This window comes from Monodelphis domestica, chromosome 3 (genome assembly GCF_027887165.1).
Source record: "Monodelphis domestica isolate mMonDom1 chromosome 3, mMonDom1.pri, whole genome shotgun sequence".
NCBI lineage: Eukaryota > Metazoa > Chordata > Mammalia > Didelphimorphia > Didelphidae > Monodelphis > Monodelphis domestica.
The window spans coordinates 73007484-73032207 of NC_077229.1; the positions used below are offsets into that span (position 1 = coordinate 73007484).

At 46.4% G+C, this 24724-nt stretch overlaps 2 protein-coding genes across 2 annotated transcripts; both read left to right on the forward strand.

Moving 5' to 3' along the window:
- Positions 1–3812: 3812 nt before the first annotated feature.
- Positions 3813–11462, forward strand: IFI30 (IFI30 lysosomal thiol reductase). Its single transcript, XM_007489225.3, has 7 exons — positions 3813–4195; positions 6349–6531; positions 6618–6692; positions 6869–6967; positions 9982–10134; positions 10873–10926; positions 11169–11462. Exons 1-7 carry the CDS (start codon positions 4028–4030, stop codon positions 11217–11219), a joined length of 783 nt encoding a protein of 260 aa, XP_007489287.1. The 5' UTR covers positions 3813–4027; the 3' UTR covers positions 11220–11462.
- A 2159-nt stretch (positions 11463–13621) lies between these two features.
- MPV17L2 (MPV17 mitochondrial inner membrane protein like 2) lies at positions 13622–24712 on the forward strand. The gene is made up of 5 exons (XM_007489226.3): positions 13622–14017; positions 16019–16189; positions 21785–21861; positions 23282–23410; positions 24020–24712. Exons 1-5 carry the CDS (start codon positions 13843–13845, stop codon positions 24146–24148), a joined length of 681 nt encoding a protein of 226 aa, XP_007489288.1. The 5' UTR covers positions 13622–13842; the 3' UTR covers positions 24149–24712.
- The last annotated feature ends 12 nt before the right edge of the window (positions 24713–24724 follow it).

Sequence of the window (24724 nt, forward strand, 5' to 3'; positions counted from 1 at the left end):
ATACATATATTATCACTCAATACCTATTTCCATATTATTTATTTTTGTAAAAAAGTAACCTTTTAAACCCCAAAAGCCGAATCATATATCCAAATAAACAAATGATAAATCACGTTTTTCTTCTGTGTTTCTATTCCCACAGTTCTTTCTGGAGATGTGGAGAGCATTCTTTCTCTCACAGGTCATTCTTGACTGAGTACTGCCTAACTCCTATTTCTAAGAAATCCTCCAATCCCTTTCTGAACTTGCTACCTTCCTATATGAATAAATTTGCTGTAAAGAATAGTTGCACACTTATGATTAATGGAGTAACATATTTAAAACTGTGGGGAATAAAAAGAATTAATTTTTTCTTCTCAGGGTGGATATCCATCCTATACCTGGCCCCCTATTAGGAATGAAAGTCTGTTTAGGGTTGACCTCAAGAATAAAACCTCAAGGACATTTCGTTATTGCCTTGGGCCCAGTGAGTTGGGAGGTCTCTTATCTCCAGGAAGAAAAGAATTTGGCAATCCTACCTCCTTATCTCCTCATACCTTCAGGAGCAAGAGGCATCTCTAAGAGAACATGGCTATCTCTCCATAACCTTACACCTCCCAGATGAGAGCTCATGATGAGCTCACATTATATATTTTGCTGTTTTCTGATTGGGTAGAATTTGCACCAGTTCATCTCCAGACAATGGAGTATCAGATGAAGGGGGAAAGAGTTTTTTCACAGGAATAAATATACTGTTTGTATCTGCATCTGTGCATTGGCATTTGCCATTAGGGCATTTTCCCCTTCCTCATGAGAAAGAATGAAGACTGTTTTTTTATACTACCCACTCTCTGACTCCAGGTTATAGTTGTAATTTGGGTGGGTGGTCACTTTTTAAAAAATATTGAATGGAAAATTTTATTTAATTAACTAATTTAGAAAAATTTTCCATGGTTACATGATTCAGGTTCTTTCCCTCCCCTCCTCCCCCATCTCCTATAGTCAATAAACAATTCCACTGGGTTTTACATGTGTCATTGATCAATTATTGATATTTGCACCAGAGTGATCCTTTAGAGTCTACATCCCCAATCATATCTGCATCACTCCATGTGATCAAGCAGTTGTTTTTCTTCTGTGTTTCTACTCCCACAGTTCTATCTCAGGATGTGGATAGTGTTCTTTCTCATAAGTCCCTCAGAATTGTTCTGAATCATTGTATTGTTACTAGTAGAGAAGTCCATTACATGCGATTGTACCACAATGTGTATCAGTCTCTGTGTATAATGTTCTCCTGGTGCTGCTCCTCTCGATCTGGATCACTTCCTGGAGGTCGTTCCAGTTCACATGGAATTCCTCCACTTTATTATTCCTTTGAGCACAATAGTATTCCATCACCAACATATACCACAATTTGTTCCACCATTCCCCAATTAAAGGGCATCCCCTTGTTTTCCAATTTTTTGCCACCACAAAGAGCGCGGCTATGAATATTCTTGTACAAGTCTTTTTCCTTATTATCTCTTTGGGGTACAAACCCAGCAGTGCTCTGACTGGGTCAAAGGGCAGAAAGTCTTTTAGCACCCTTTGGGCATAGTTCCAAATTGCCTTCCAGAATGGTTGGATCAATTCACAACTCTACCAGCAATGCATCAATGTCCCAACTTTGCCACATCCCCTCCAGCAGTCATTACTTTCCTTTGCTGTCATGTTAGCCAATCTGCTAGGTGTGAGGTGATACCTCAGAGTTGCTTTGATTTGCATTTCTCCAATTATAAGAGATTTAGAACACTTTTCATATGCTTATTAATAGTTTTGATTTCTTTAACTGAAAATTGCCTATCCATGTCCCTTGCCCATTTATCAATTGGAGAATGGCTTGAATTTTGTGTACAATTGCTTTAGCTCTTTATAAATTTGAGTAATTAGACCTTTGTCAGAGGTTTTTGTAATGAAGATTGTTTCCCAGTTTGTTGCTTCCCTTCTAATTTTGGATGCATCAGTTTTGTTTGTACAAAGACTTTTTAATTTGATGTAATCCAAATTATCGATTTTCCATTTTGTAATTTTTCCAACTCTTGCTTGGTTTTAAAATCTTTCCCTTCCCAAAGGTCAGACCTGTATACTATTCTGTGTTCACCTAATTTACTTATAGCTTCCTTCTTTATATTCAGGTCATTCACCCATTCTGAGTTTATCTTGGTGTAGGGTGTGAGGTGTTGATCCAAGCCTAATCTCTTCCACACTGTCTTCCAGTTTTCCCAGCAGTTTTTATCAAATACTGGATTTTTGTCTCAAAAGCTGGGATCTTTGGGCTTGTCATAGACTGTCTTGCTGAGGTCACTCACCCCGTCTATTCCACTGATCCTCCTTTCTGTCTCTTAGCCAGTACCAAATTGTTTTGATGACCACTGCTTTGTAATATAGTCTGAGATCTGGGACTGCAAGTCCTTCTTCCTTCGCAGTTTTTTTTTCATTATTTCCCTTGATCTTAATCTAGTTATATACAAAAACTATATTCTTACTACTAATCACACAGTTGCAAGATACCAAAGTAAAGGGATTCTTAAGCTAATACAAAATGAGGGGCTGCTTTCCTTTCTCTTTGATCTCTTTGGGATACAGACCTACTGGAATTGCTAGACAAAGGAATTTTTTAGCCCTTTGAGCATTGTTCCAGATTGTTCTCCAGAACTGATACAAATTTTAATATTGTTTCCTTCCTTCCTTCTCTCCAGCTCTGAAATTCAGTGTTGTCTGTTTTAACATCCCTGACTTTCTGTGTTCTAAGGTCTCTTCCAACTCTCAGTCTCATGATCCGTGGATTGGGTCATTTTCTCTCAATTCCTGGGATTTCCTCCAGTCAGTTGTCTTCATTTCTCTATCTCAGCCACCAACAGGGACTGTAACATAAAGAGGATAAGGTGCTTCTAGGGAGTAGAGTCCAATGTGATTCTTTTCTATGGTAACCTACCTTAATCTCCCCCAAAGTCCAGGGCAAAGTCAAGGGAGTACAGCAAGGAGCCCAGAAGACTCCATCCAGATCCCAAGTGGGGGCTAGCCTGAGACCTCACTTAGCTTGCCCTTAACTCTTAGGCTGTACCTTCTCTGTTGCTTCCTGGAAAGTGGCACAGGATTAGGGACCCCCAGAGAGAGAGGTAGGGGAACCCCAATTCCCAAATTCCTGAGAGCTTTTACCCCCATTGCTAGGTGATCCTGCTCAACCCATCAGGAGTCTTTAGACATATACACATACATAATTATGTTTCTTTTTTCACATTTATTTGGAAAGTTTGGCCTCCCACCTCTCCCTGCTTCCAGGCCCTGCTTGACCCACTGAGAAGGAGACAATAGGATCCCTGCTATGTCTGTGAAGCCATGCAAAGCACATTTCCACCTAGCCCCCTGCTTCTCCTCCCCCCAAAAGCAGACACATGAAATGACAAGACAGCAAAAGGAAGGCCCAGCCTGCAGTCTGAGGTCATCAGTTCTCCCTGGCCTTTTTCTGCAGAGCATTCCTTTGGGATTGCTGTGGCTCCCTATCTCCCCCAGAGTAACTGTTGGCTACCTGCTCCCCAAATCTCTGTGACTGTGTATCAGACTCTCCTGGTCCCCCTCACTGGCTCCCCCTATTTCAGAGAAGCCCTCCTCTTTGAGGGAAGACCCTGGAACCCACTTTTTGGGCCCCCCAGTACCAGAGGACGGTGGTTCTGGAAAGGTTGGGGACTGACTGCTCCAAACCCCTTCATTTGGGGATGAGAAGTCGAGGCCCAAGAGAAGGGTCCCAGGGCAGAGGGTGAGGCCTCCCAGGGGCCTCGGGGCCCCTCCTCCTCGTGCCCTCCTCACCTTCTGGGGCAGCCTGAGGTCCCGAGGTGAGGTCAGAGGGGGAGCAAACTAGGGGGCGGGGCCGGGGCGGGGCGGGGCAGTCCGTCCTCGGCTGGGCCGGGAGGTTAAAGGCTGGGGCTCTCAGCCCCTTTCCACCGCCCCGGCTGTCGCTCCCTCCGACGCTCAGCTCCTCCCGCTCCGCCGGCTGCCGCCACCCAGCACGATGGCTTCGGTCGCCGCTTGGCTTCCCGCCGCCTCTCTGCTGCTCCTGCTGCTCCTGCTGCCCGGGGTGCCAGGGAAGAGCCTCCAAAACCTCGGAGCCGCCCAGCCGGTCTGCACCCAGGCCGTGTACAATTGGTGCTCCTCCTGGGAAGCCGCCAACACCTGCGAGGTACTGGGTCCGGGGCAGACCTGCCGGCTGCCTCCCGGCCGGGATGTGGGCCGGGAATGGAGGCCGAACCTGATTTCTTCCTCCCCGGAAGCCAGCCGGCCACCTGGCAGGGCACAGACAGGCGTCCCGAGGGGGGCCCGTGGGACAGCTCGTATTCCGCGCTCCTCCGGAGGGCCGGGGCCGGCCGGATCAGTCCGCCAGTGCCCGGGGCCAAAGAACCAGGGGCCCCGGGGGAACCGACGGGCGGGCAACTCCCGGAGGAACGAGTCCCGCCGGAGGGAGGGGCAGAAGCGCGGGACCTGGACCTAGAAGCCGGGAGGGCGAGGCCCTTCCCTTCCCCCTGCCCCAGAACCTCGGGGACCCTGGCATGGGTGGAGTTTCAGGCTCAGCCTTTCCCCCTTTCCTGCTTTTCCGGGCCACTCGGAGCACTTAGTTGAAGTTTGGCCTGGAGGGGAGCGGTGCCCAGGGGAGGTTCACCCGGAGTGGGAATTTCCTTCCTCCGGTGGGTCCCTGGACTCTACCTGCCTAGTGTCTCTAGAGGGCTCCTCGGAGAGCAGTGGAAGCCCGGGGCAGGGCTGGGGAGGCCAGGGCTGAGGGGAAGTCCAAGGTGCTGCTGGCTGAAGGGGCAGGACTGGCTCAGAACCCCCATGACAGAGCCCTGGTGACTAACCTTGGGCTGATGGGTACACAAGTAGGAAATGTGCCCCTCCTTCAAAGGGGAACTTAATCCGCCTAAAAGCCATGTCAGTCCATAAGTCCGAGAGGATCTTGGAACAGATCCAGAGCTGGAAGAGGCCTTTGGGCATAGATGGCTAGGCTGGCGGGGCTAGAAGTTCTGGGGCCTCGAATGCCTGGTCCCCCCTTCCTTTTGCACATTGGGGAGGCAGGCCAGACAATCAGGCAGCTGGCATCTCTTAAGCACCTAGCATGTGCCAAGCTTGAAGGCTGAAATACTAAAGGGGCATTGCCCCCCCCCAAGAGACATTAACCCTGTGAGGAGTGAGCTCCATGCAGGGGCTGGAACCTGCTGGCACACAAGCTAACCTGGCCTATAGGGAGGGGAGAGGTACATGGCTGTCTTCATGGGGAGAAGAAACCCTCTGGTGAGCAACCTCCCTCTGCCAGAAAGGGGGCCTTTTCTCTATAGCTTACACTCCCAGTACCGAGGCTAAGGGACTTCCCAAGGCCTGCTGAGCCAGGCCTCTTGAAGGAGGTGTCACTGGGCTGAACCTTCAAGGAAGTCAGGTGTTCTAAGACGGAACTTTGTAAGGAGGTAGAACTTTCCAAGCATCAGGAGCAGACTATGCAAAGACCTGGAGGTGGGAGATGAGGCATTATGTTCTAGGAATAGCAGTTGGCTGTGATCGGGAGTAATGTTTAATCAGTTGAGAAAGAAATCCTGCTGGGCTTTCTGTGCCAGAGGGGCTTGTATTTTCTCCTAAAGGCAAAGGAGGGCTGGTAAAACTTGGTGGATCCAGGGTCCCATGGTCAGAGCTGCCATTTTTGGAACCCCCTTTGGCAGGTGTGTGGAGGATTGAAGAGAGGGGAGGCTGGAGTCAGGGGTCCAAGTATGGAGGGGACTCAGCTGCTCTTGGCTGTCAAGGCCCTTTCATGCTGCCAGTTGGTGGTGGGGAGAAAGAGGAAAGTAGGGTGCAGTTTGGCCTCAGGAGCCTGGGCCACACCAACTGTTGTACTCTGTCCACCACTAATTTGCCCTGACCTGCCCAGTGGGTCCTAGTAAAATTATAGCCATAACTTAGAAACAGCTAGACATGTAGCCTAGGCATCACATGAGGCCCCCCCAACCCCTCTTTTCCTACCCCCCTTCTCCTGTATTTGGTAATAACTAACTGTTCTAGACAAACCCACTGAAGCAAATATTTCCCTGAGAAGCTGGGCTAGATGGTTATATATTTACCTCTGAGTTATTATCCTATAGAAAACTCTGTTTAGAGCCACTGAAGTGATCTAAATCCATTACCTCTGCAAAAGGCTTACCTAATCCCTTAGCCTACATCATTTTCTCCATAAGAATGTACCCCAAATCGTTAAACTCTGTCACTGATCAGCTTGAGACCTTCGTGTCTGTCTTATTCCGTTCCACGGCCCACAAATAAGTTGTTGAGCTGAACGCTACACCGCCCTTCCTGCAGGTGACAAAACGGTGTTCTGCTCGGTGGAGAAATACAAACTCCAGACCTGTCTCTGTAGAAGTCTACTATGAAACGCTGTGCCCCGGCTGCAGGGAGTTTGTGGTAATGGACCTCTTCCCGGTCTGGGTCTTGGTGGGTGATTCCGTCCTCAATGTCACCCTTGTGCCTTTTGGCAATGCCAAGGTGAGTGGTCCGGGGCAGGGCCTGGGGAGCGTCCCAGGGACTATTTGCTGCCTTCTTCATGTGTGCTGTTTTTATGTGTGTTGTAGGAGAGCTATGAGAATGGAACCTGGCAGTTTGATTGTCAACATGGGGAGCTTGAGTGTAAACTCAACACGGTTCAGGTAAAGCTTCTTCTGCCGCAAACCTCTCCTGGAGTTGTGTGGGACAGCGGACAGGCCATTTTACCTCTGGGCTCCATGTTGCTCCCTGGGCACTTTAGGGGGGAGGGTGTGGAACAGGACCCTAAGATAAGGGGATTCTAGTCTGGTGACCTTCAGCTTAGTCTCTGCTTCTACAGGCCTGTCTGTTGGACATCTATAAGAATGACTTTTCTGCCGCCTTTCCTGTGATCAACTGTATGTTGTCATCCTCAGATATTGAGAACTCACTGGAGCCAGTAAGTACCTGTCAGAACAAAGGGGTGGAGGGAAGAGAGAGGAACACTTCCTACCTGTGTGACCCTGGGCAAGTCTCTTAGCCCCAAGACCTGGCCATTGCCATTCTTCTGTCAGAAGAGATGGAGTAAAAGAGAGAGAGAGAGAAGGGAAGAAAGGATCCATCTAGGATCCTTGTCCTTCTCTGCCCTGGAATTAGTGCTGGAGAGATGGCTCTCTGAGCTGAGGCTCCTGGGAATTCATTGTCTTAGGATCACTCAAAGGACTTTAGAGCTTGTTCAGGGTGGATTCTAGCTGCAGGACCTTAGAAAAGTCACTGTTCTTCTTTGGGCATTGATTTCCTCATCATTGAAATGGGAATAGTTGAAATGAGGCAGCTAGTACTAAGTGCCAATACCAACAGGAGGTAAAGGAAACAGAATGAAAGAAGGCACATAGTAACTCATGCTTCTAGAGCTATTACAATTTCCCCAACATGTCCTTTATGTGGGGACAGCTGGGTGGCTCAGTGGATAGAGAACCAGGCCCAGAGATGGGAGGTCCTAGGTTCAGATTTGGCCTCAGACACTTCCTAGCTGTGTGACCCTGGGTTAGTCACTTGACCCCCATTGCCTAGCCCTGACCACTCTTCTGCCTAAGAATCAATACCCAGTGATTCTAAGATGGAAGGTGAGGGTTAAAAAAAATGTTCTTTATAACTTTCCTTATGAGGTGGGTAGTATAAATGTGGCCACTGTTATTATGTAGAGAGCTAATGGTGGGGCAGTGGAAATCCCCCCACAGCCCAAGTTCTAGGTCCTTAAAGTATGAGGCCCGCTTCCAGACTTCTTCCTTTTGGGAGGTTGGGTTTTCTGTTTTAGATGGGTAGAGGACTGGTGATGGTCCCTAAGGAAAAACACAGGCAATTTCCTTGCCAATGAGGCTAATTTGAGGGGGCTCCCTAGAAGTAATACTAGCTCAGACCTTCTCAAGGGGTTTCCTGCAGGGAATGCAACTTCAGTTGAAACTCCTCTGAAAATGTCTCTGTTGCTTGGGGATCCAAAGGAGGAAGGATTTCAGGAGATGAACTTCTTGCTCATCGGAATGTGTCCCTTAGAGTGTGAGTGAGTTCCTTGAAGGCAGAGGCCAGGTCTGTCTGTCTCTCTTTTTTAAAATACTAGGTATAGGTATTGGTTCCAAGGCAGGAGAGCGGTAAGGACTAGACAATTGGGATTAAATGACTTGTCCAGGTCACACAGCTAGGAAGTGTCTGAGGCCAGATTTGAACCCTGATCCTCTTATACTCTATCCACTGGGCCCCACCTGGCAGACCATATGTCTTTGCTTTTCATTCTTCCCAATGCTTAGCACATAGTCTTTGCCTATCGAATGATGAATAAAACTAGTCCAGGCAAGAGGTAATGAACACCAAACTTGTTGACTACGGATGGATTCGTCCATGTCCTTTTATGGCTTCTTCGTAGAGAATTCATGGAAAGCCTCAGCCTTCCCAAATTCCAAAGCACTGGTGCTCCCCTCACTGTCTCCACCTTTACCCCAGACACTTGTTATGTGACTGGCATTTGGCCTTTTCCAATCATATGCCCCCTTCTCCTGGGACAGTTGGATAGTCTGTACATAGACTGCACCCTGTCACCATGTATCTCCCATTATCCTTTGAGTCCCCTGCAGTTATTACTTTCCCAAGATCATGTTTTTCATTGTTTTCCAGGCATAAAACTTATCAAAGAATAGGGGTGTTTTTTTTTTTAGTGGGAGTGGGGTTGTTGGGGGTGGGCACATCCAGGCCTATTCATTTCATCAGTATAGGGAACTCCTGGTATGAAAATGACTCCTGGATTTCAAATTGCCTGTCGCTTAATCTTAAGAGTTTCCCAAGGAAGTTTGGTGACTTGCCCAAGGTCACACAAGTCCATGACAGAGACAGGACCTAGAACCCAGGTCTTTCTGGATCTGAGATCTGCTAAGTCATACCTCTCTCAGAGAATTCTGGTATTAAAAAGAAGGGCTTTGGGGACAGGGTTCAAATCAACCACCATCTACTGAGTGGCAACTGTGTGCATAGCACATTGTACTAGGCACTGAGAGATACAAAGACAAAACAAAATACTAATCCCTTTCATCAAGGAGCTGACATTTTACTAGAGCAACTCATAAACAGACAAGAATTATGATAACTAAGAAGAAGGATTAGAAAAACTCCCATTTCTAGTGTTGGAAGGTTGACCAAGATCTTTGCACACAGCAGCTCAGAGAGGGAGGTTTGGAGAAATTTCTGTTGCCATCTTATTGTTTTAAACAAATTTTCTTTCCAATGAATGGAAATTTATTCTATCTCATGCCTATGCTCTAGTCTACTCCAACTGGGAAAACTAACAACAACCAACTTATAACAAATATACCTAGTTAAGTAAAAGAAATTCCTGCATTAGCCATGTCTAAAAAAAGGGTCTCTTTCTGCATCTTGAGCGCATCCCCTCTCGGTTAGGAGGTAGGCAGCATCCTTCTCCATCCTCAGTTCTCTGCAAGCAGGAGACTGTTTTTTACAGAAGGGAAAACAGAAACTGAAAAATGAAGGGACTTGTCCAGGGCCCCTCAGCTAGTCAGTGCCAGAGGAAAATGACAAAGGGCCATGAGCCTAATGGGACTCTGTGGAAGCTGGCAGACGGCTCCTTCCTAGTCCCCTTTATGAACTGCTGGGTAGCACCCCCACATTCTACACATGAACTCTCCCTCCAGAAAAAGACTTATCTCAAGGAAGGTCAGTTTTTCCTTACTTTCAGATAGAATGGGCAAATTGAGGCAATTTGGAGCTAGAAAAGAGATGGCTCATAGCCTTGTGTAGGGGAAGGAGGAGTGCTCAAAGAGCAGAAAGATAACTGCTCCCCCTCTTCCCTTTCATTCATTGCTTCAGTGACAGTTGAAGAGATAAGGTTGGCCCAGTCTCTCTGGGGAAAGAAGAAAGGTGGGGTAATACTGATGGGCTAAAGTTCACTCCCTTCACCTCTCTGCACAGTGTCTGAAGGTCTATTCCCCCAAAACTTCTGTGGATGAAGTCATGAAATGTGCTAACGGCCCTCAAGGCAACAAGCTGATGCATCAAAATGCCCAAAAGACTTTAAACCTTTCCCCTCCTCACAAATACACACCTTGGGTTCTGCTTGAAAAGGTAAGAGCTGCAGCCCTTTCCCCTGTCACTTAGTGCCTTCCCTGGCCTGCCCTTCTCCCCGGGCCACTACTTACCCCCACCCCATCACTCTTGCCCTTTATTCCCCTCAATGGAGGGAGCTACAGCTTCCTCCAGGTCACATCACAAGGGTTTCTTCTCAGGCTCTTGTGGGTACTGAGCATTGCCTGGGCACAGAAACTTGTCTAGACAAGAGGGCCCACTTGGGAGAATGGAGGGTGAAATGCAGGGTGGAGGGTGGAAGACCTCAGTTTGGAGCCCATTTCTAACATCTGGTTGTGTGAGCTGCTTTATCCTCTGCCTCAGTTTCCTCCCCTGTAAAATAAGGATGATACCGGTTTGAATGCCCTCCCAGGCCAGTTGAGAGGGAACCATGCTGGAAGCAGGAGATGCTTTTATCTGGTCTCCTCCTCTCCTTTACAGATGAGTTCTTTTAAAGAGATTCAGTGAGTTGCCCTAGTCTCTAGGTAGTAAGTGGCACCCAATGTAAGTAAGACTCCCAATGGAGCCCTCCAGGCTGCTGACAGTGTTTACTCTGGCATTGGTCTCCGGGTGCCTTGGAGGAAGCCCCTTCCACCCTCTGAGCCCCTTGTTATTCTCCTCAGCCTTCCTGAGGGTTGTGGTTAGGGTCAGTCCCCAGCTCTAAAAGCCTGGGCATCCTGGTTTTATTGACTTCTTGTACCCTGACAGCTTCTTCTTCTTCTTTTTTTTTTTGAGCAGAAGCTATTAGAAGATCTGGACCAACTCTTAAAATATGTGTGTCAGACATACCAGGTGAGTTGCCATTACCCACATTGAGGAATACTTCCAAAGATGAGGGGGAGCCCCTGAATCGGGTCGGGTCCTTCAATGGAGATGGGCCAGTGGCTGGGCTTGAGGATCAGGGTCTAGTCTTGGGCTCAGGCTCAAAGACCAGAATTCTCTGGGGGAGGAAGGCCAGAAGGAGGAGAGAAGGGGGGTGGGGAGGGAACAAAGGTTAGAGGGCCTAAGAGTAACGGTGTTAATATCTTCTTTAGGGACCCTTACCTGCAGTGTGTGAAAGAAATTCCTTTGTCTTCACTGAGTGAGGCTGGTTGAAATGAACTTGCAGTGTCTCAGGTATAACAGTGCAGGAGGGCTGGCACATTTCCAGTCATACACATCAGCTGGGCCCAGATAGGCAGCTGATTGGGCCAAGAGGTAGCATGGCCCCAGTAGGTGCCCAGAGTTTGATGCATCTGGGTACCCAGATTTTTTTGTATCCTCCTCACAGGTTCAGGAAATCTCATCCTGTCCAGGGTTTGGTTGAAATAAAAGCCTATTTTGATAAACATGGTTAAAGAGTTTCTTTTCTGTTTTTTTAAAGAAGGCTGTAGGACCTACGTCCTTTCAAAGCACTGACATGTTCTAAGGTTGCTTCTAGATGTAACACTGTAGTCTAACACTGTAGTGTAGTAACACTGTAAAGCCTTCCCAGCTTTAACACTCTACAGCAGTAATGGCAAACCTATGGCATGAGTGCCAGAGAGGGTACGCAGAACAATCTCTGTGGGCATGCAAGCCATCCCCCCTGCCTCGAGTTCATTACTAGAAAGGCAGAGGGACTCAAGTAGAGCTGCATCTTTCCCTCTCCCCACCATGCCTGATGACATTTTTTCACATCACCCCCCTCTCTGCCCAGCAGCCCAATGGGAGCACTTTCTCTCTCCCCTGGGTGGGATAAGGGGTGGGCAGGGTGCTCAGCACTCAGAGAGGGGGGTTGGACATGGCACCTGGTCTCCAGGGATGGGGTGTGGCACAAGGTCTCTAAAAGGTTTGCCATCATTGCTCTATAGACTCGATTCCCTTCTCACTTAGACTATGTCCTGGATTCTCTTCTAGCTGCCATTCTCTTCCCTATACTTGGAAGCCCTCCCCAGAAAGGACATTCTGCCAACCTGGAGGGTCAAGCTCCACAGACTCTTCTTACAAATACATACTCATTAATAACATCAATATTTCCCATTTATATGGCACTTTTACTATTTATAGCAAAACCTCTTTTTTTTCCCCTCCCACTTAAGTTCACTTATATACCCAAGGCTGGGTGCCCAAATACTTGGGTTTTGTCTAGGAGATAAACTCAAACACATGGGCAATTAGAGAGCAATTAAATTCTATGATAGTGTTGGGTGATGGGGCCCCCACCCTCTTCGGGGATCTGGGAAAACAGGTCCATTGTAGCATCAGTAGTCTCTGAAAATCACTGTTGGCTGAATGGAGGATGGATTGGTATGGGGAGAGACTTGAAGCAAGAAGACCCTTTGCAATCTTCTATTATACTGAAGTTGGGAGGACCTGGGTTCTACATGACCTCAGACACTTCTTGGCCACGTGGCCCTGGGCAAGTTACTTAACTCTGATTGCCCAGCCCTTGCTACTGTTCCGCTTTAGAACTGATACTAAATCAGAAAGTAAGGGTTTTTTAAAAATAGTCTATTGTAAAGCTGATGAGGTCCTGAAGTGAAGTGGAATAGAGGGAGAAGAGGACTTAGGACAGAGCTTTGTGGGACCCTCAGACTTAGTGGGTGTAATCTGGATGGAGATATGGCAAAGGAGACTGAGGAGCTTACAGACAAATGAGAGAGAACACAATTCCAAGGGTCTCATCAGTAATCAAGATATCCACTTCCAGATAGGAGCTAATGGACTCAAAGGACAGCCTGAAGCATATTTTCTTCTTTTTTGCTTATTTTTGATTTTTGGAACATGACCCATTGGCCAAATTAATTTGTTTTGTATATTTGTAATGGGAAGGAGGAAATAAGCATTTATAAAGTGTTTACTATGTGCTGGGCATTGGTAAACACTTTCCAAATATTATCTGGTTTGATCCTCACAACAACTAGGGGAAGTAGGTGATTATCATCCCATTTTAGAGATGGGGAAACTGAAGCAAACAGTTTAATAGAATTGACCAAGGTCATAGAGCTAGGACGTGTCTGAAGCAGAATTTGAACTTGGATCTCAGGACTTCAGGCCCAGTGCTCTGTGCACTCTGATGCTCCCCACATGCATTGAGAATGGGGTGGTTTATTGACTGAGTTTTATTTTTCTTGGGCTGCTAGGGGGCGCAGTGAATAGATTGCTGAACCCAGTCAGGATGACCTGAATTCAAATATGATCTCAGACACTTATTAGCTGTGCTGCATGACCCTGGGCAAGTCATTTCACCCTCTTTGGCTCAGTTTCCTCATCTGTAAAATGAGCTGGAGAAGGAAATGGCAAACGACTCCAGGATCTTAGCTAAGAAAGCCCTAAATACAGTCATTTAGTGTCGGACACTACTGAAACGTCTGAGCAACAATATTTCTTACCTACTTAGAGGGTGAGGGAGGGGGAGGAGTTAGGTTGAAAATAAAACAAAACGAATTTAAAACAAGTACTTGAGACGCAAATTCAGCCCTTTTGAAAGGCTGCTGCAGGACACGCACAGGGAGGAACTCAGTATGAGTCTGCGCAGTTCCAGCTTCGCTTCCGGAGCCGTTCTGGCCGTGGGACGGGCGGCGGGTCCGTCGCCCGGTGATGTCACAGACGCGTCATAGGCTGTTGCCGGAAGTGGGCGCGTGTGGCAGCAGCGCGGGATCTTTAGGTGTGGAATCTTAGGCTGACGTCCTGGTGGCAGGTTCTGAGAACTTCTGTTTCCTGCTCCTACTCCGGGCCCCACGACTTATGAATCGATTGCTCTCGGTGCGGCCGCTCTTCCGGGGCCGGCTCCTCCTCGTTACCAACACTTTGACCTGCGGGGCGCTCATGGCCGGGGGGGATGGTTTGCGGCAGGCCTGGGAGCGACGGCTGCCTAAGGGTGCCCCCGGGCCGCCCCGGCCCATCGACCTGTGGCGCACTGGTGAGCTCTTGCCCTCTGACCCCTAGCCATTTGTGCCATGTATGACCTGAGTATCACTCCTTTCCAGTTCCTTTCTCCATCCCTCCCCATTCCTTCCCTCCCTCTTACTTTCTCTTTCGCCCTTCCTCTCCCTCTTTCCATTCTCTCTTTTTCGCCTCTCATCACTTTCCCAGTCTTTCTTTTCAACCCCCCTTTCTATTCTCTCCTCTCCCCCTCCCCCTTTCCATTCCCTCTCCTTTCCTTTCTTTCTCTTTTTCCTCTCTCCCTCTCTTTCTCTCCATTCTCTTTCCCAATCTTTCCTTTCCCCCTCACCCCACTGCACTAAAACAGGTACACCTCAACCTCTCATTAACTCTTAAACCCCCTTCACATCCTTCCTTCCCCCTTCCCCTCCGGTTCAGTGTTCTCAGACTTTTATAAGTCCATCCCTGCACTGAAAATTCTCCGACTGCATGACCCCGGCACACCAACACTCCATATTCTGGCCTTGTGCCCTTTTCACCGGTTGTCCCCTCATGCCTAAAATGCTTTCTCAGACTACAGCTAAAATTCTCCCTTATGCCAGGGGCCTTTCCCAGGCCTCTTAATTTTACTGCCTTCCCTTTGCTCCTGGTAGTGCATTCTGTTCGCAGGTTGTTTCTTTTGTCACCCTGTTGAATTCTTCCATTGTTATCTAGACCTTTAGCCTCCAGGCTGTAGTTATGTAGTATCATGGTTCCTAGATAAGTTTGTTAAACTTCACTTTTCATTTATTGTTCACTTGCATCAGACTATTCTAGATTTTCTTGACACAGATAGTAGAGTGGTTTGTCATTTCCGTTTTCAGCTGGTCCCCTTTTTAAAGATGAGGATCTGAGGCAAGTGAATTAAGTGACTTGCCCTGGGTTACACAGCTAGTGTCTGAGGTTTGATTTGAATTTAGGTATTCCTGACTGTAGGCCCAGTGGTTCTATCCACTGTGACACCCAGCTGCCCCTCAGGCTTCAGTTACCACCTCAGTTAAATGATGGAGGGTAGATTAGATGACCTTAGTGGGTCTTTTCAGCCCTGCATTCGGGATCCTATTGTTGTGGGAGAGCTTTAAGGTAAAACCCTGCATCTGGACAGGTTGTTCTTGTCAAGAATGAGAACTCAACAATTGACTTAAAAATAAAAGAAAGATTTATTAATTTGGAAGCAATGTTGAATGGTTGTATGATAGGTACAAGAGTGGACACTATCTCCTATAGGAAATGGGTTCTAGGCTTCTTACACCTTTTAGACAACAGGGGTTCAGAGATGAGGAGATGGGATGATGTTACTACATCAGCAGTGGGGAACTGCTACCTGATTAGGGATGGAGTGATGCTTTGTGTCCTGAAGACACAAGGGGTGACCTGGAGTAGTTCAGGGAACTGTTAGATGTCCTAGATACAACCCAATACTATCAGAGTATAACTAGAAGATGTATATCTGGATCCATCTTGAAAACTAGGGGAGAATCCAAGGGGAATATTTCTCTCAAGTGTTTTTCCTTATTTTGGGTCTCTGATGCTCAGGACTATTACCTTTTCCTCAGCACTTCAAGAATGCAAGGAAAGAAAGAGATTTTCTTATGTCCCTTTTGACCTGGAACACTTCTGGAGTGTCTAGGGGAAAACCTGGGTCCCATGCCACTATGATCCTTAGAGCATGTTCTTTCCAAAAAAATGTCCTGGGTTCCTCCTGGAACACATTTCTTTTCTAACTCAGGATATTTATCCTTTCCTAATCTCAAGTACTTCCTCCCTAAACCCAAAGCTTAACATGTTTCCTTTTACCCCAGCCCCCTGACCTCTCCTCTCTTATCCTTCTTTTGCCCCTGTCTCTCATTTCCCAAGAGCACCTAAAGGGATTCCTGATCAAAATACAGAGTTGCTGTTCTCTGCTTTTCCCAGAGTTTTTTTTTTTTAACTGGTTTGAGAGAGCTCAGGAACTGCTGAAACTGATCTGGCTGTCTGGTTCCATCTTTTCTTTCTGTAGGACGTATGTTTCTGATAGGCTGTAGCATGGGCCCCTTCCTCCACTACTGGTACCAGTGGCTGGACAAAATCTTCCCTGCGATGGGATTTAAAGACATTCAAATCATCTTCAAGAAGGTGCTCCTTGACCAGCTTATCGCATCTCCTCTCTTGTGTGCATGGTATTTCCTGGGTAAGTGTAAAGTTCCTTGTGAAATGTCAGAATGTCTCTTTGGTAAAGCCCACTATAAGTGTGAAAGATGCTAAATGCCCTGTGAAGCCATTCTGATTCTAAAGGTAAGATAAAACTTATGGACTTGGTTTATAGATAATTAATTCATGGGGGAGTGGGCTGACCTGTCCCTCATTAGTCAGAGGAGAGAATTGGTAAAAAAGACTAAAGAGCAGTTACAAAATGGAGTTAGTTTGGTGTGGGAATCAAAAGAACCCATTAGATCTTCTCTCTCTTTTTTTTAAACCCTTACCTTCCATCTTGGAATCAATACTGTGTATTGGTTCCAAGGCAGGAGAGTGGTAAGGGCTAGGCAATGGGGGTGAAGTGACTTGCCCAGGGTCACACAGCTGGGAAGTGTCTGAGGCCAGATTTAAACCTAGGACCTCCCATCTCTAGGCCTGTCTCTCAATCTACTGAGCTACCCAGCTGCCCCCTCTCTCTTTTTTTTTAAAAGGTTAAAATACTTATTTAAAATTGACAGTTTTGATGTTTAACTTTTAATGCTGGAGGAAAATATTTTAAAATATATGAAAAGTTTAAATCTGACATCACTGGCAACACCCCAGCCTCTACAGCAGGAAGTGATGCACTTCTTTTGCCTTTCCTACTGGTTCTCCTTAGCCTTCCGTTCCCAAAATGGCAGTGGGTGTAGTGTGTCTTGACTCAAATGGACAATGGAAAGAATTCCTGGAAAGTGGAAATTTTGGATGAAGTTCTTTAAGAAAATAAAAGGAAGAAGGAACAAGAGGAGAAGGCAGAGACAACATGCATTTAAAATAATGGGAATACTCAGTGGGATTCCCTCAAAGAGGAGATGCTCAGAGATCACCTTGTGGAGAGAAGAATCAAGGATTCACTTCATAGGAAGGAAGATGCTGTGGAAGAGATGGGGAAAGAAGATGACTTGCTGGCCATCAAACCACACCAGGAAATGTCTCATAATTAGGAAAAGGCTCATCATGGGAAAGATGAAAAAAAGGAAAGAAAAATGTTGGCATTGCAGTTTTTCAGAATAATGAAGTATAGAAAAGTGAATAAAGAAGCAAGAAGGCACAGAAAAGGCATTTGGAGGAGCAAGATAAAGTTCTGTGGGAATGGGAAAGGCAGAAAAGGAGGGAGATGGCTTGAGAACATTCCAGGAGAGTTCTTCTTGTTTGTCTTGTGCCACTACATGTATTCTTCTTGTTTTTCTTCAAATCATCCATGGGGAACTAGATGGTATAAGCCAGTGATGGCAAACCTTTTATTTTTTTCCCAGAGCTATAGTGATTCATGATCTTTCCCACTCCTCTTCCCTCCCCCCTCCTGGAGCTGACAAGCAATTCCACTGGATTATATATGTATCATTGTTCAGAACCTATTTCTATATTATTCATATTTGCATTAGAGTGATCTTTTAAAGCCAAAATCCCAATCATATTTCTATTGAACCACATGATCAATCATATGCTTTTCTTCTGCTTTTCTACTCCCACAGTTCTTTCTCTGAATGTGGATAGTGTTCTTTCTCATAAGTTCCTCGGATTGTCCTGGATCATTGCATTGCTACTAGTAGAAAAGTCTGTTACATTTGATTGTGCCAAAATGTTTCAGTTTCTGTGTATGGTGTTCTCCTGGTTCTGCTCATTTTGCTTTGCATCAATTCCTGGAAGTTGTTCCAGTTCACATGGAATTCCTCCAGTTCATCATTCCTTTTAGCACAATAGTATTCCATCACCATCAGATACCACAATTTGTTCAGCTGTTCCCCAATTAATGGATACCCCCTTCATTTTCCATTTTTTGGATGGCAAACCTTTTAGAGGGGTGGGTGTTTTTAAAATGTCTTCAGGAACCTATGGAGAAGGGGAGGAAACAGCCCTGAATCCCTCTGGCTTTCTAGTAATGAATTCTGTGCTGGAGCAACAGCATGCATGCCATAGAGAGGGCTCTGAGTGCCGCGCTCACATTTGCCTTAGGTTTGCCACCACAGTACAAGCCATCCATTGTTTTATAAATTCAGATGGATGCAATTAATCAGCATCTTGCCCTGGAAAAGAAAGACACATGGCAATCCTATTCCACCCCCTCCTAACTCAATAGAAACTTCCTCTTCCCCCTCCCACCTCAACAAACTTCTATTCTTTCCTCTAATTAGAAATCAGATTACCTAAAATTGTATTCTATTTTAGATCCTATTAATTTTTTCTTTTAATTAATCAGTCTTATTTAATTAGCTGTTTTTAGTCCTCAAAAATATTATCTTACTCTATTTTCTATGTCTTTGGTTTGATTATGGAGTCCGTTGTTCCATTTATTATGCCAGCTTTGCTCTGATAAATTGTATAGCTCAGATTGTTTCCTCAGTTATTATGAATTATCCAGCACATCTGGGCTTCTGCCCAGGCTGGCCTCTGAGTCTAGCAGGTCTTCTCTCTCTCTCTTATGAATTCTGACCTACCCTTTGACGTGTAACTCAGGTTTCACCTTTTACCCACAAGATGTTCCCAGATCCTACTGTTTGGCAAAGGTTGTGTGGTATTATTATCTGTGTATGTGTCTTATCCCCATGCCAAACTGAAGTTCATGGAAAAAGAGACTAGACAGTTTCAACTTTATATATCAATTCCTATTTATAGCACAGACTGTGATTGATGTGTGTTGAGTGAATGAATAAATGATGGTGAGAAGGTAAAAAAGCAACTAAAAAAGGATCCGGACCTCAGCCACTTCCCAGCTGTGTGACCCTGGGCAAGTCACTTGACCCCCATTGCCTAGCCCTTACCACTCTTCTGCCTTGGAGCCAATACACAGTATTGACTCCAAGACGGAAGGTAAGGGTTTAAAAAAAAAAAAGGATCCGAAGAAATGTATTTTAAGTCTCTGATCAAAGATCATAAGATTTAGAGTAAGAAGGGAGGTGAATGAATCAATTATAAGGGTAGTAACCTTGCCTATGTTTTTATAGTTGACTTGAATTCAGAACTGATAAGTTCTCTGTTGTTATTGTTGTTCATTCTTTAAAGTTATGTCTGACTCCTGACTCTGAACAATTAATATTAATCTGTACCCCTTTTTGACTCCCCAAAATAACCTTTTAATTTTAAAGCAAAAAACTTTAGAGCTGAAGCTCTGAACTCTTTCTGAGGCCATGGGTAGAGTCCTCCCTCTTTTCATCTATTATGCTAGAAGATGCTTATATGTGCTGTGTGGCCATTCTAAATGTGTTGTGGTCACTCCTGGTATTGTATTGTCCTGACTGAGGTCTGAGTCTTCTAGTTGTGGGGCTCGGGGAAGGGATGTCATGAAGAGAGCATAAAATGGTAGAGGAGACGGGAAGTAGCCCTCTTTTGGTGGAATCATAGACTTGGGAGGGTTCAAGGTCTGACTCAGGGCTGGCTTAGCCTGCTTGCAGAGGAGGCAGCTAAGAGAGCTAGCCAGCCACATGTGGCTCTTGCTCTTTCTTTTTTCCTCTGGTCTGCTTTTTGCTATTTAATAAATAACTACAAAATTAAGATACAGCCTCCAGAGAATTTTAACTGTACCATGACTCCCATTAGGGACTTTTCTTGGCAAAGATAGTGGAGTGGTTTGCCATTCCTACTTCATCTTATTTTACAAATGAGGAAACTGAGGCAAGCAGGATTAAATGAATTCCCCAGAGTTACACAGCTATTAAGTAAGTGCCTGAGGCCAGATTTGAACACAGTTCTTCCTGATGCCAGACCCAGTGCTCTAGCTTCGCCACCTTGCTGCCCAGGGTATGTCTAAACTTAGGAGAATAAGGCATAATTGTAGCACTCCCATTTTGGTGATATATATTTAAATAACTACAGCCAAAAATAGAGCTTGATAAGTGCATGAGGGGGCATATATGTTTCTAACCATTACCTCCTTTAATCCACAATCCACCATCTACTTCGTCACACACACATTCCTTTTCTCTAACCCCTTTTTCCTCCTGTTTCCCTGTTGGGTAAGTGACATTCCTATATACAACTGAGTGTGTATTAATATTCTTCCTTCTTTGAAGCTATTCTGATGAGAATGAGGTTCAAGCATTGCCTGCTACCTGTCAGTCATTTTCCCCTCTTTTGTAAAAGCAATTCCTTGCATGCCTGTTTTATTGGAGAAAATTTTTCTGATTCTATGTCTCCCATTCTCTCGTTCCCAATGCATCTCTCTTTCTTCCCCCTTAATTTTTTCAAAAACTGCCTTCATTTGGTGAGGAGATGAAAAATCATAGGACTCATTTTTGGAGAATACTCTAGATTGGAGATGAATAAGAGCTAGAGAAAGATTTTGGTTAGGGCGGGGTAGGCATTGTCTCCCTACTCTTCTTTCCTTCCCACATTGGGTTTCAGTGGACCTTGAGAGCCTACCAGAAGTATTCCCTAAGACCAGTACCTGCCCTTCATTTGTGGATTGTGGTTTCTTTTAGCCATCACCAAATGGGAGAAATTGACCATGAGATTATAGCCAAGGAGAATTATGAGCCTGTGCATGGTTTCAGGCCTTGATGCTAGAGTGGAGGTTGAGGCTGGCGGATCTTGTGAGTTGCAGAAGAGCTAAAGTTAATTGGGTGCCCACATTAATTCTGGCAGCACAATGGTGAACCCTGGGGAAGTGTGAGCCATTAGGCTGCCTAAGGACAGGCTCTCCAGCTTCAGAAATGGAGCAGGTCATTATTTCTGTGTTGAATAGCAGTGGGATTAGGCCCAGGAGTCACTGCTGCATCTCCAGTGTAGGCAAGATAGACCCATTTTCCAAAAGGGAGGGAATGGGGGAAAGGGGAAGAAAGAAAAGAAAAGAAAAGAAAAGAAAAGAAAAGAAAAGAAAAGAAAAGAAAAGAAAAGAAACAGGTGTCCAAATAAAACTGCTGGGTTTCCAAATGGCCACATGCAGGCCACTCAGGAGTATCTGAGAAACAGGTTTCTATAACCAAGAGGTTATAAGGGGAAATTACAAAATTATTTTGGAGAAGGAATCCTGGCAAGAAAGATAATCCACACAATATTGTTTTAGGGATACTTTAAGATCTGAAGTGGGAGACTGAGAAAAAATTAGGACATCATTCAGGAAAACAGCTTTAGTTGGGTGATGTGGATGGAAGCCATCTTCTAAGGGCTTAAATGGAGAATAAGGAGATATATTCCTTTAATCCTTGATTGCCAGCTGTAGTTGGGAGGATTAGAAATATGACTTTTCTGGGCCTTCTGCTCCTCTGAGCTCTCTTCCTCCTCTGGAGAACTGTGACTGCCACTTCCCCCCTTCTGGGACTTAGACTGTCACTGTTCCCAGCCTGACTCCAGGCAACTCTTCTTCCTCCTCTCCTTTTCTCATTAAAAACCTCCTCTGGGGGAACAGAGAAGCTTATGGGACAGCCCAGGCATGATTCCTGTGGACCCAGAGGTAACTGAAACAGCTCTAGAAGCCAGTCTCCACTTACACACTGAGCCACTCTCTTGTATGTGGGCCTGCCTGTCTGATGGTAAGCCTTCTTCCCAGATTTGGGACTTCTTTGTTATGCTCAGTCTTTCTTGGTAACCTTCTCCAATCTTCTTTGGCTTGTAGGCATGGGGACTTTAGAGGGCCAGAGCCTGGATAATACCTGCCAAGAGCTGCGGGAGAAGTTCTGGGAGGTCTACAAGGTAAAATTCCCATCTAGCCTCATCCCTTTTCCTTATGGTCATCTGTTCAGTCATTTTCAGTAATGACCTTCACTCTTCATGACCCCATTTGAGGTTTTTTTGGCAAGGGCCTAGAGTGGTTTGCCATTTCGTTCTCCAGATCATTTTACAGAGAGGGAAACTAAGGCCAACAGGTTGAAGGAACTTGCCTAGGGTCACCCAGCTAGGAAGTGTCTGAGACCAGATTTGAACTTGGGAAGAGTAGCCTTTGTCCTGACTGTAGACCTGATGCTCTGGGCACTATGATACCCCCCTAATATCCTCATTACAGTCACCTGGCAAGGCCTAAGTCAGCATTGGCAAAGGTTTTCAAGTTTGCATGCCTAAACTGCAACTTCAAGCTGCCTGTGAGCTCCCTGCATTATCCCAGAGAATGAAGGGAGGAAGTGCTCACTTTGGGTGGCTGGACAGAGGGGTGGGGTGTGCAAAAAAATATCTTTGGGTGCTGGGCACACATACCAATACTTCACCAATGCTGGGCATTGGGCTAGGTCATGGGTTTTAAAGTTCACAGTTTCTTTAGAGAACATTTGGTTTAACCTCATTTCATAGAGGAGGAAACTGAGCTACAGACTCCTTCCATGACTTAATAAGAAGTTAAGCTGGGACTTGAACATGCATGCCATCTACTTCCAAATCCAGGATTTTTGACACTGCCTGAAAGCAGTCTAAAACTAAACTTCAGTGTACCATCAGCTGTACCCTGAGGTCTCCACTTTCCAGTGTGCTCCCCAGGTCCAGGGGCTCACCCATGAGCTGCTCTTTGGGCCTATACTTAAGAACTGGAGACAACCATTCCACCTCTAGCCTCAGTTTCCACCTATATCAGTGGAGGAATTCAACAGAATGAGCTTTGAGAATGCTTCTGCTTTGGGGTCCTTGGACTGGCAGTTAACAAAGCTTTTACTTCATTAGGTGGGTCTGGAAAAGAACCAAGTGGCTGAGAGCTTGGACTCCTGAGTGTCCAGGCTGAGCCTTGAGCTTTTCTCTTTTTGGTCCCTGTTGTTGTTTAATGCCCAATGGAAAAGAGCCTACCTGAACTCCCTTTGATACAAGTCACCTTTCAGATCAGTGTGGTGAAGGGGGAGCATTGCTGGGTGTTGAAGGACAGAACTGAGTCTGAATCCTAGTTGAGACCAGTTGTGTGACCTTGGGCAAGTCAGCCCTTCCCTGAGCCTGAACTGGACATCATAATACCTGGGACATGGGATTGATTGCTTAGAGGGACATAACCCATGGTGTCCGAGAACCTGGGATTGTTGTTAGTGCAGTGCTCCTGCAGATGGTCCAACCTGGAGGGAGCTCAGAGAATTGACACCCAGTTTGGGGCCTTTGATAAGCAGTTTTCTTAGAGATGTCAATCTGTTCTACTCTTCCCCAGGCTGATTGGGCTGTGTGGCCAGCAGCTCAGTTGGTGAACTTCCTGTATGTGCCTGCCCAGTACCGAGTGATCTATGTGAACAGCATAACATTGGGCTGGGACACCTACCTCTCCTACCAAAAGCACCGGGTGAGTCCTTGCCCTCCCCTGTTCCTGCTCCCCTGTGCTGGCCAAGCATGAGTCTCCTCCCATTTTCAGTTATCAGCTATTGAATTAGGGCAGGAGGTGGCTAGACTTTAGGCTTCTGTCTTATTTCAGGCCCATCCTCAGGGGGACTGAAATGGTCTTGCCAACGAGAGCCTGGCCAGGGAAATAGAGAGGGGGAAAAGTTGGGGATCTCTGAGCCAGACATGAACCCCTGGACTTTGCTGTTGTCGATGTCAGTGCACTCTGAGTGAGGGGATTATACGGGGTTGGGAGGATAGGCTAGGGCCCAGGGGTCTCCCTCCCTCCCCTCAAGCTCTGCTCAGCACATGAAACATCAGCATGAGCCAGGTAGTCATTTAGGGACAGAAGGCACTGGGTACCAGTCCTGTCTCTCAGCAGCCATTCTCCCATCTAGGAACTCAAAGGCCTGTACTCAGTGATCTCCAAGGTTGCTTGAGCCTAGGCATTAGTGAGATGTGCCCCCAGAGTAAGGCAGCAGCAGTGGAAAGGCTCTGGGAGCCCCTCTGCTGAGCACTGCCACGAGTGATGGTTGGAGAGGTGACTGGCTCTGTTGCTTGAACCCACCTATAGGAGCCTCTCTCTGGCTGTGTGAGCCTGGCCTCCCAAACCGAGAGACTTGGAGAAGCCAAGCACTTGGCAGTGACGTCACAGCAGGTGCCGGCAGGAGCATCTAGGACTGGACCTGGAGCAAGGCAATAACCCCCAAATCTCCAAAGGAACACTGGAGGCCAGAAACCTAATCAACGATCGTCATTTAACTTGTGATTTACTGCCTCGAGGGAAAAAAGAGGAAGATGTACGGAGTGGGCCCATGCCTTGAGTCTTCCAAGCCGGACTGTTTCTCTGGAGAGGAGGAACAGGAACCTCCTGGACCAAGGGCTGGCTGGCATAGAAGGGCCATTCTGCACATCTTTACAAGACCGGCGTCCACCGTGAAAGCATCATGATTAGGCCCTCCCGAGTTACACTGCACCCCAGGATGTAGAGATGAAGAGGCTTTGGATCAAGGGCCAAAGAAAGGACAGATGGATCGATAGCCTTGTGCTTCCTTGGCCAGACCAGACCAGAAAGTGAAAATCATGGCAGCCCTTGGGTGGCTCTGGGCCAGGGCCAAGGCCAGAGGGCAGGGCCAGACCTGGGAAGTGCAACTGTTGCCTTCCCCCTGGGGGAGCCTGAGCTGTTTGCTTCCCTTATCTTAGCAGCAGGTAGGAGGCTTGCTCTAGAGTGGAAGATGTCTTGGGCTAATAAAGATTCTAACCCAGATGAGTTGTGATT

Bases quoted from the DNA above. Each gene is read 5' to 3' on its own strand.
- MPV17L2 (XM_007489226.3), top strand. From the start codon at position 13,843: ATGAATCGATTGCTCTCGGTGCGGCCGCTCTTCCGGGGCCGGCTCCTC. The intron at 21,862-23,281 runs GTAAAATTCCCA...ACTCTTCCCCAG, and splicing joins AGTTCTGGGAGGTCTACAAG to GCTGATTGGGCTGTGTGGCC. The intron at 23,411-24,019 runs GTGAGTCCTTGC...ACCCACCTATAG, and splicing joins TCTCCTACCAAAAGCACCGG to GAGCCTCTCTCTGGCTGTGT.
- IFI30 (XM_007489225.3), top strand. From the start codon at position 4,028: ATGGCTTCGGTCGCCGCTTGGCTTCCCGCCGCCTCTCTGCTGCTCCTG. The intron at 6,532-6,617 runs GTGAGTGGTCCG...TGTGTGTTGTAG, and splicing joins TGCCTTTTGGCAATGCCAAG to GAGAGCTATGAGAATGGAAC. The intron at 6,693-6,868 runs GTAAAGCTTCTT...CTGCTTCTACAG, and splicing joins GTAAACTCAACACGGTTCAG to GCCTGTCTGTTGGACATCTA.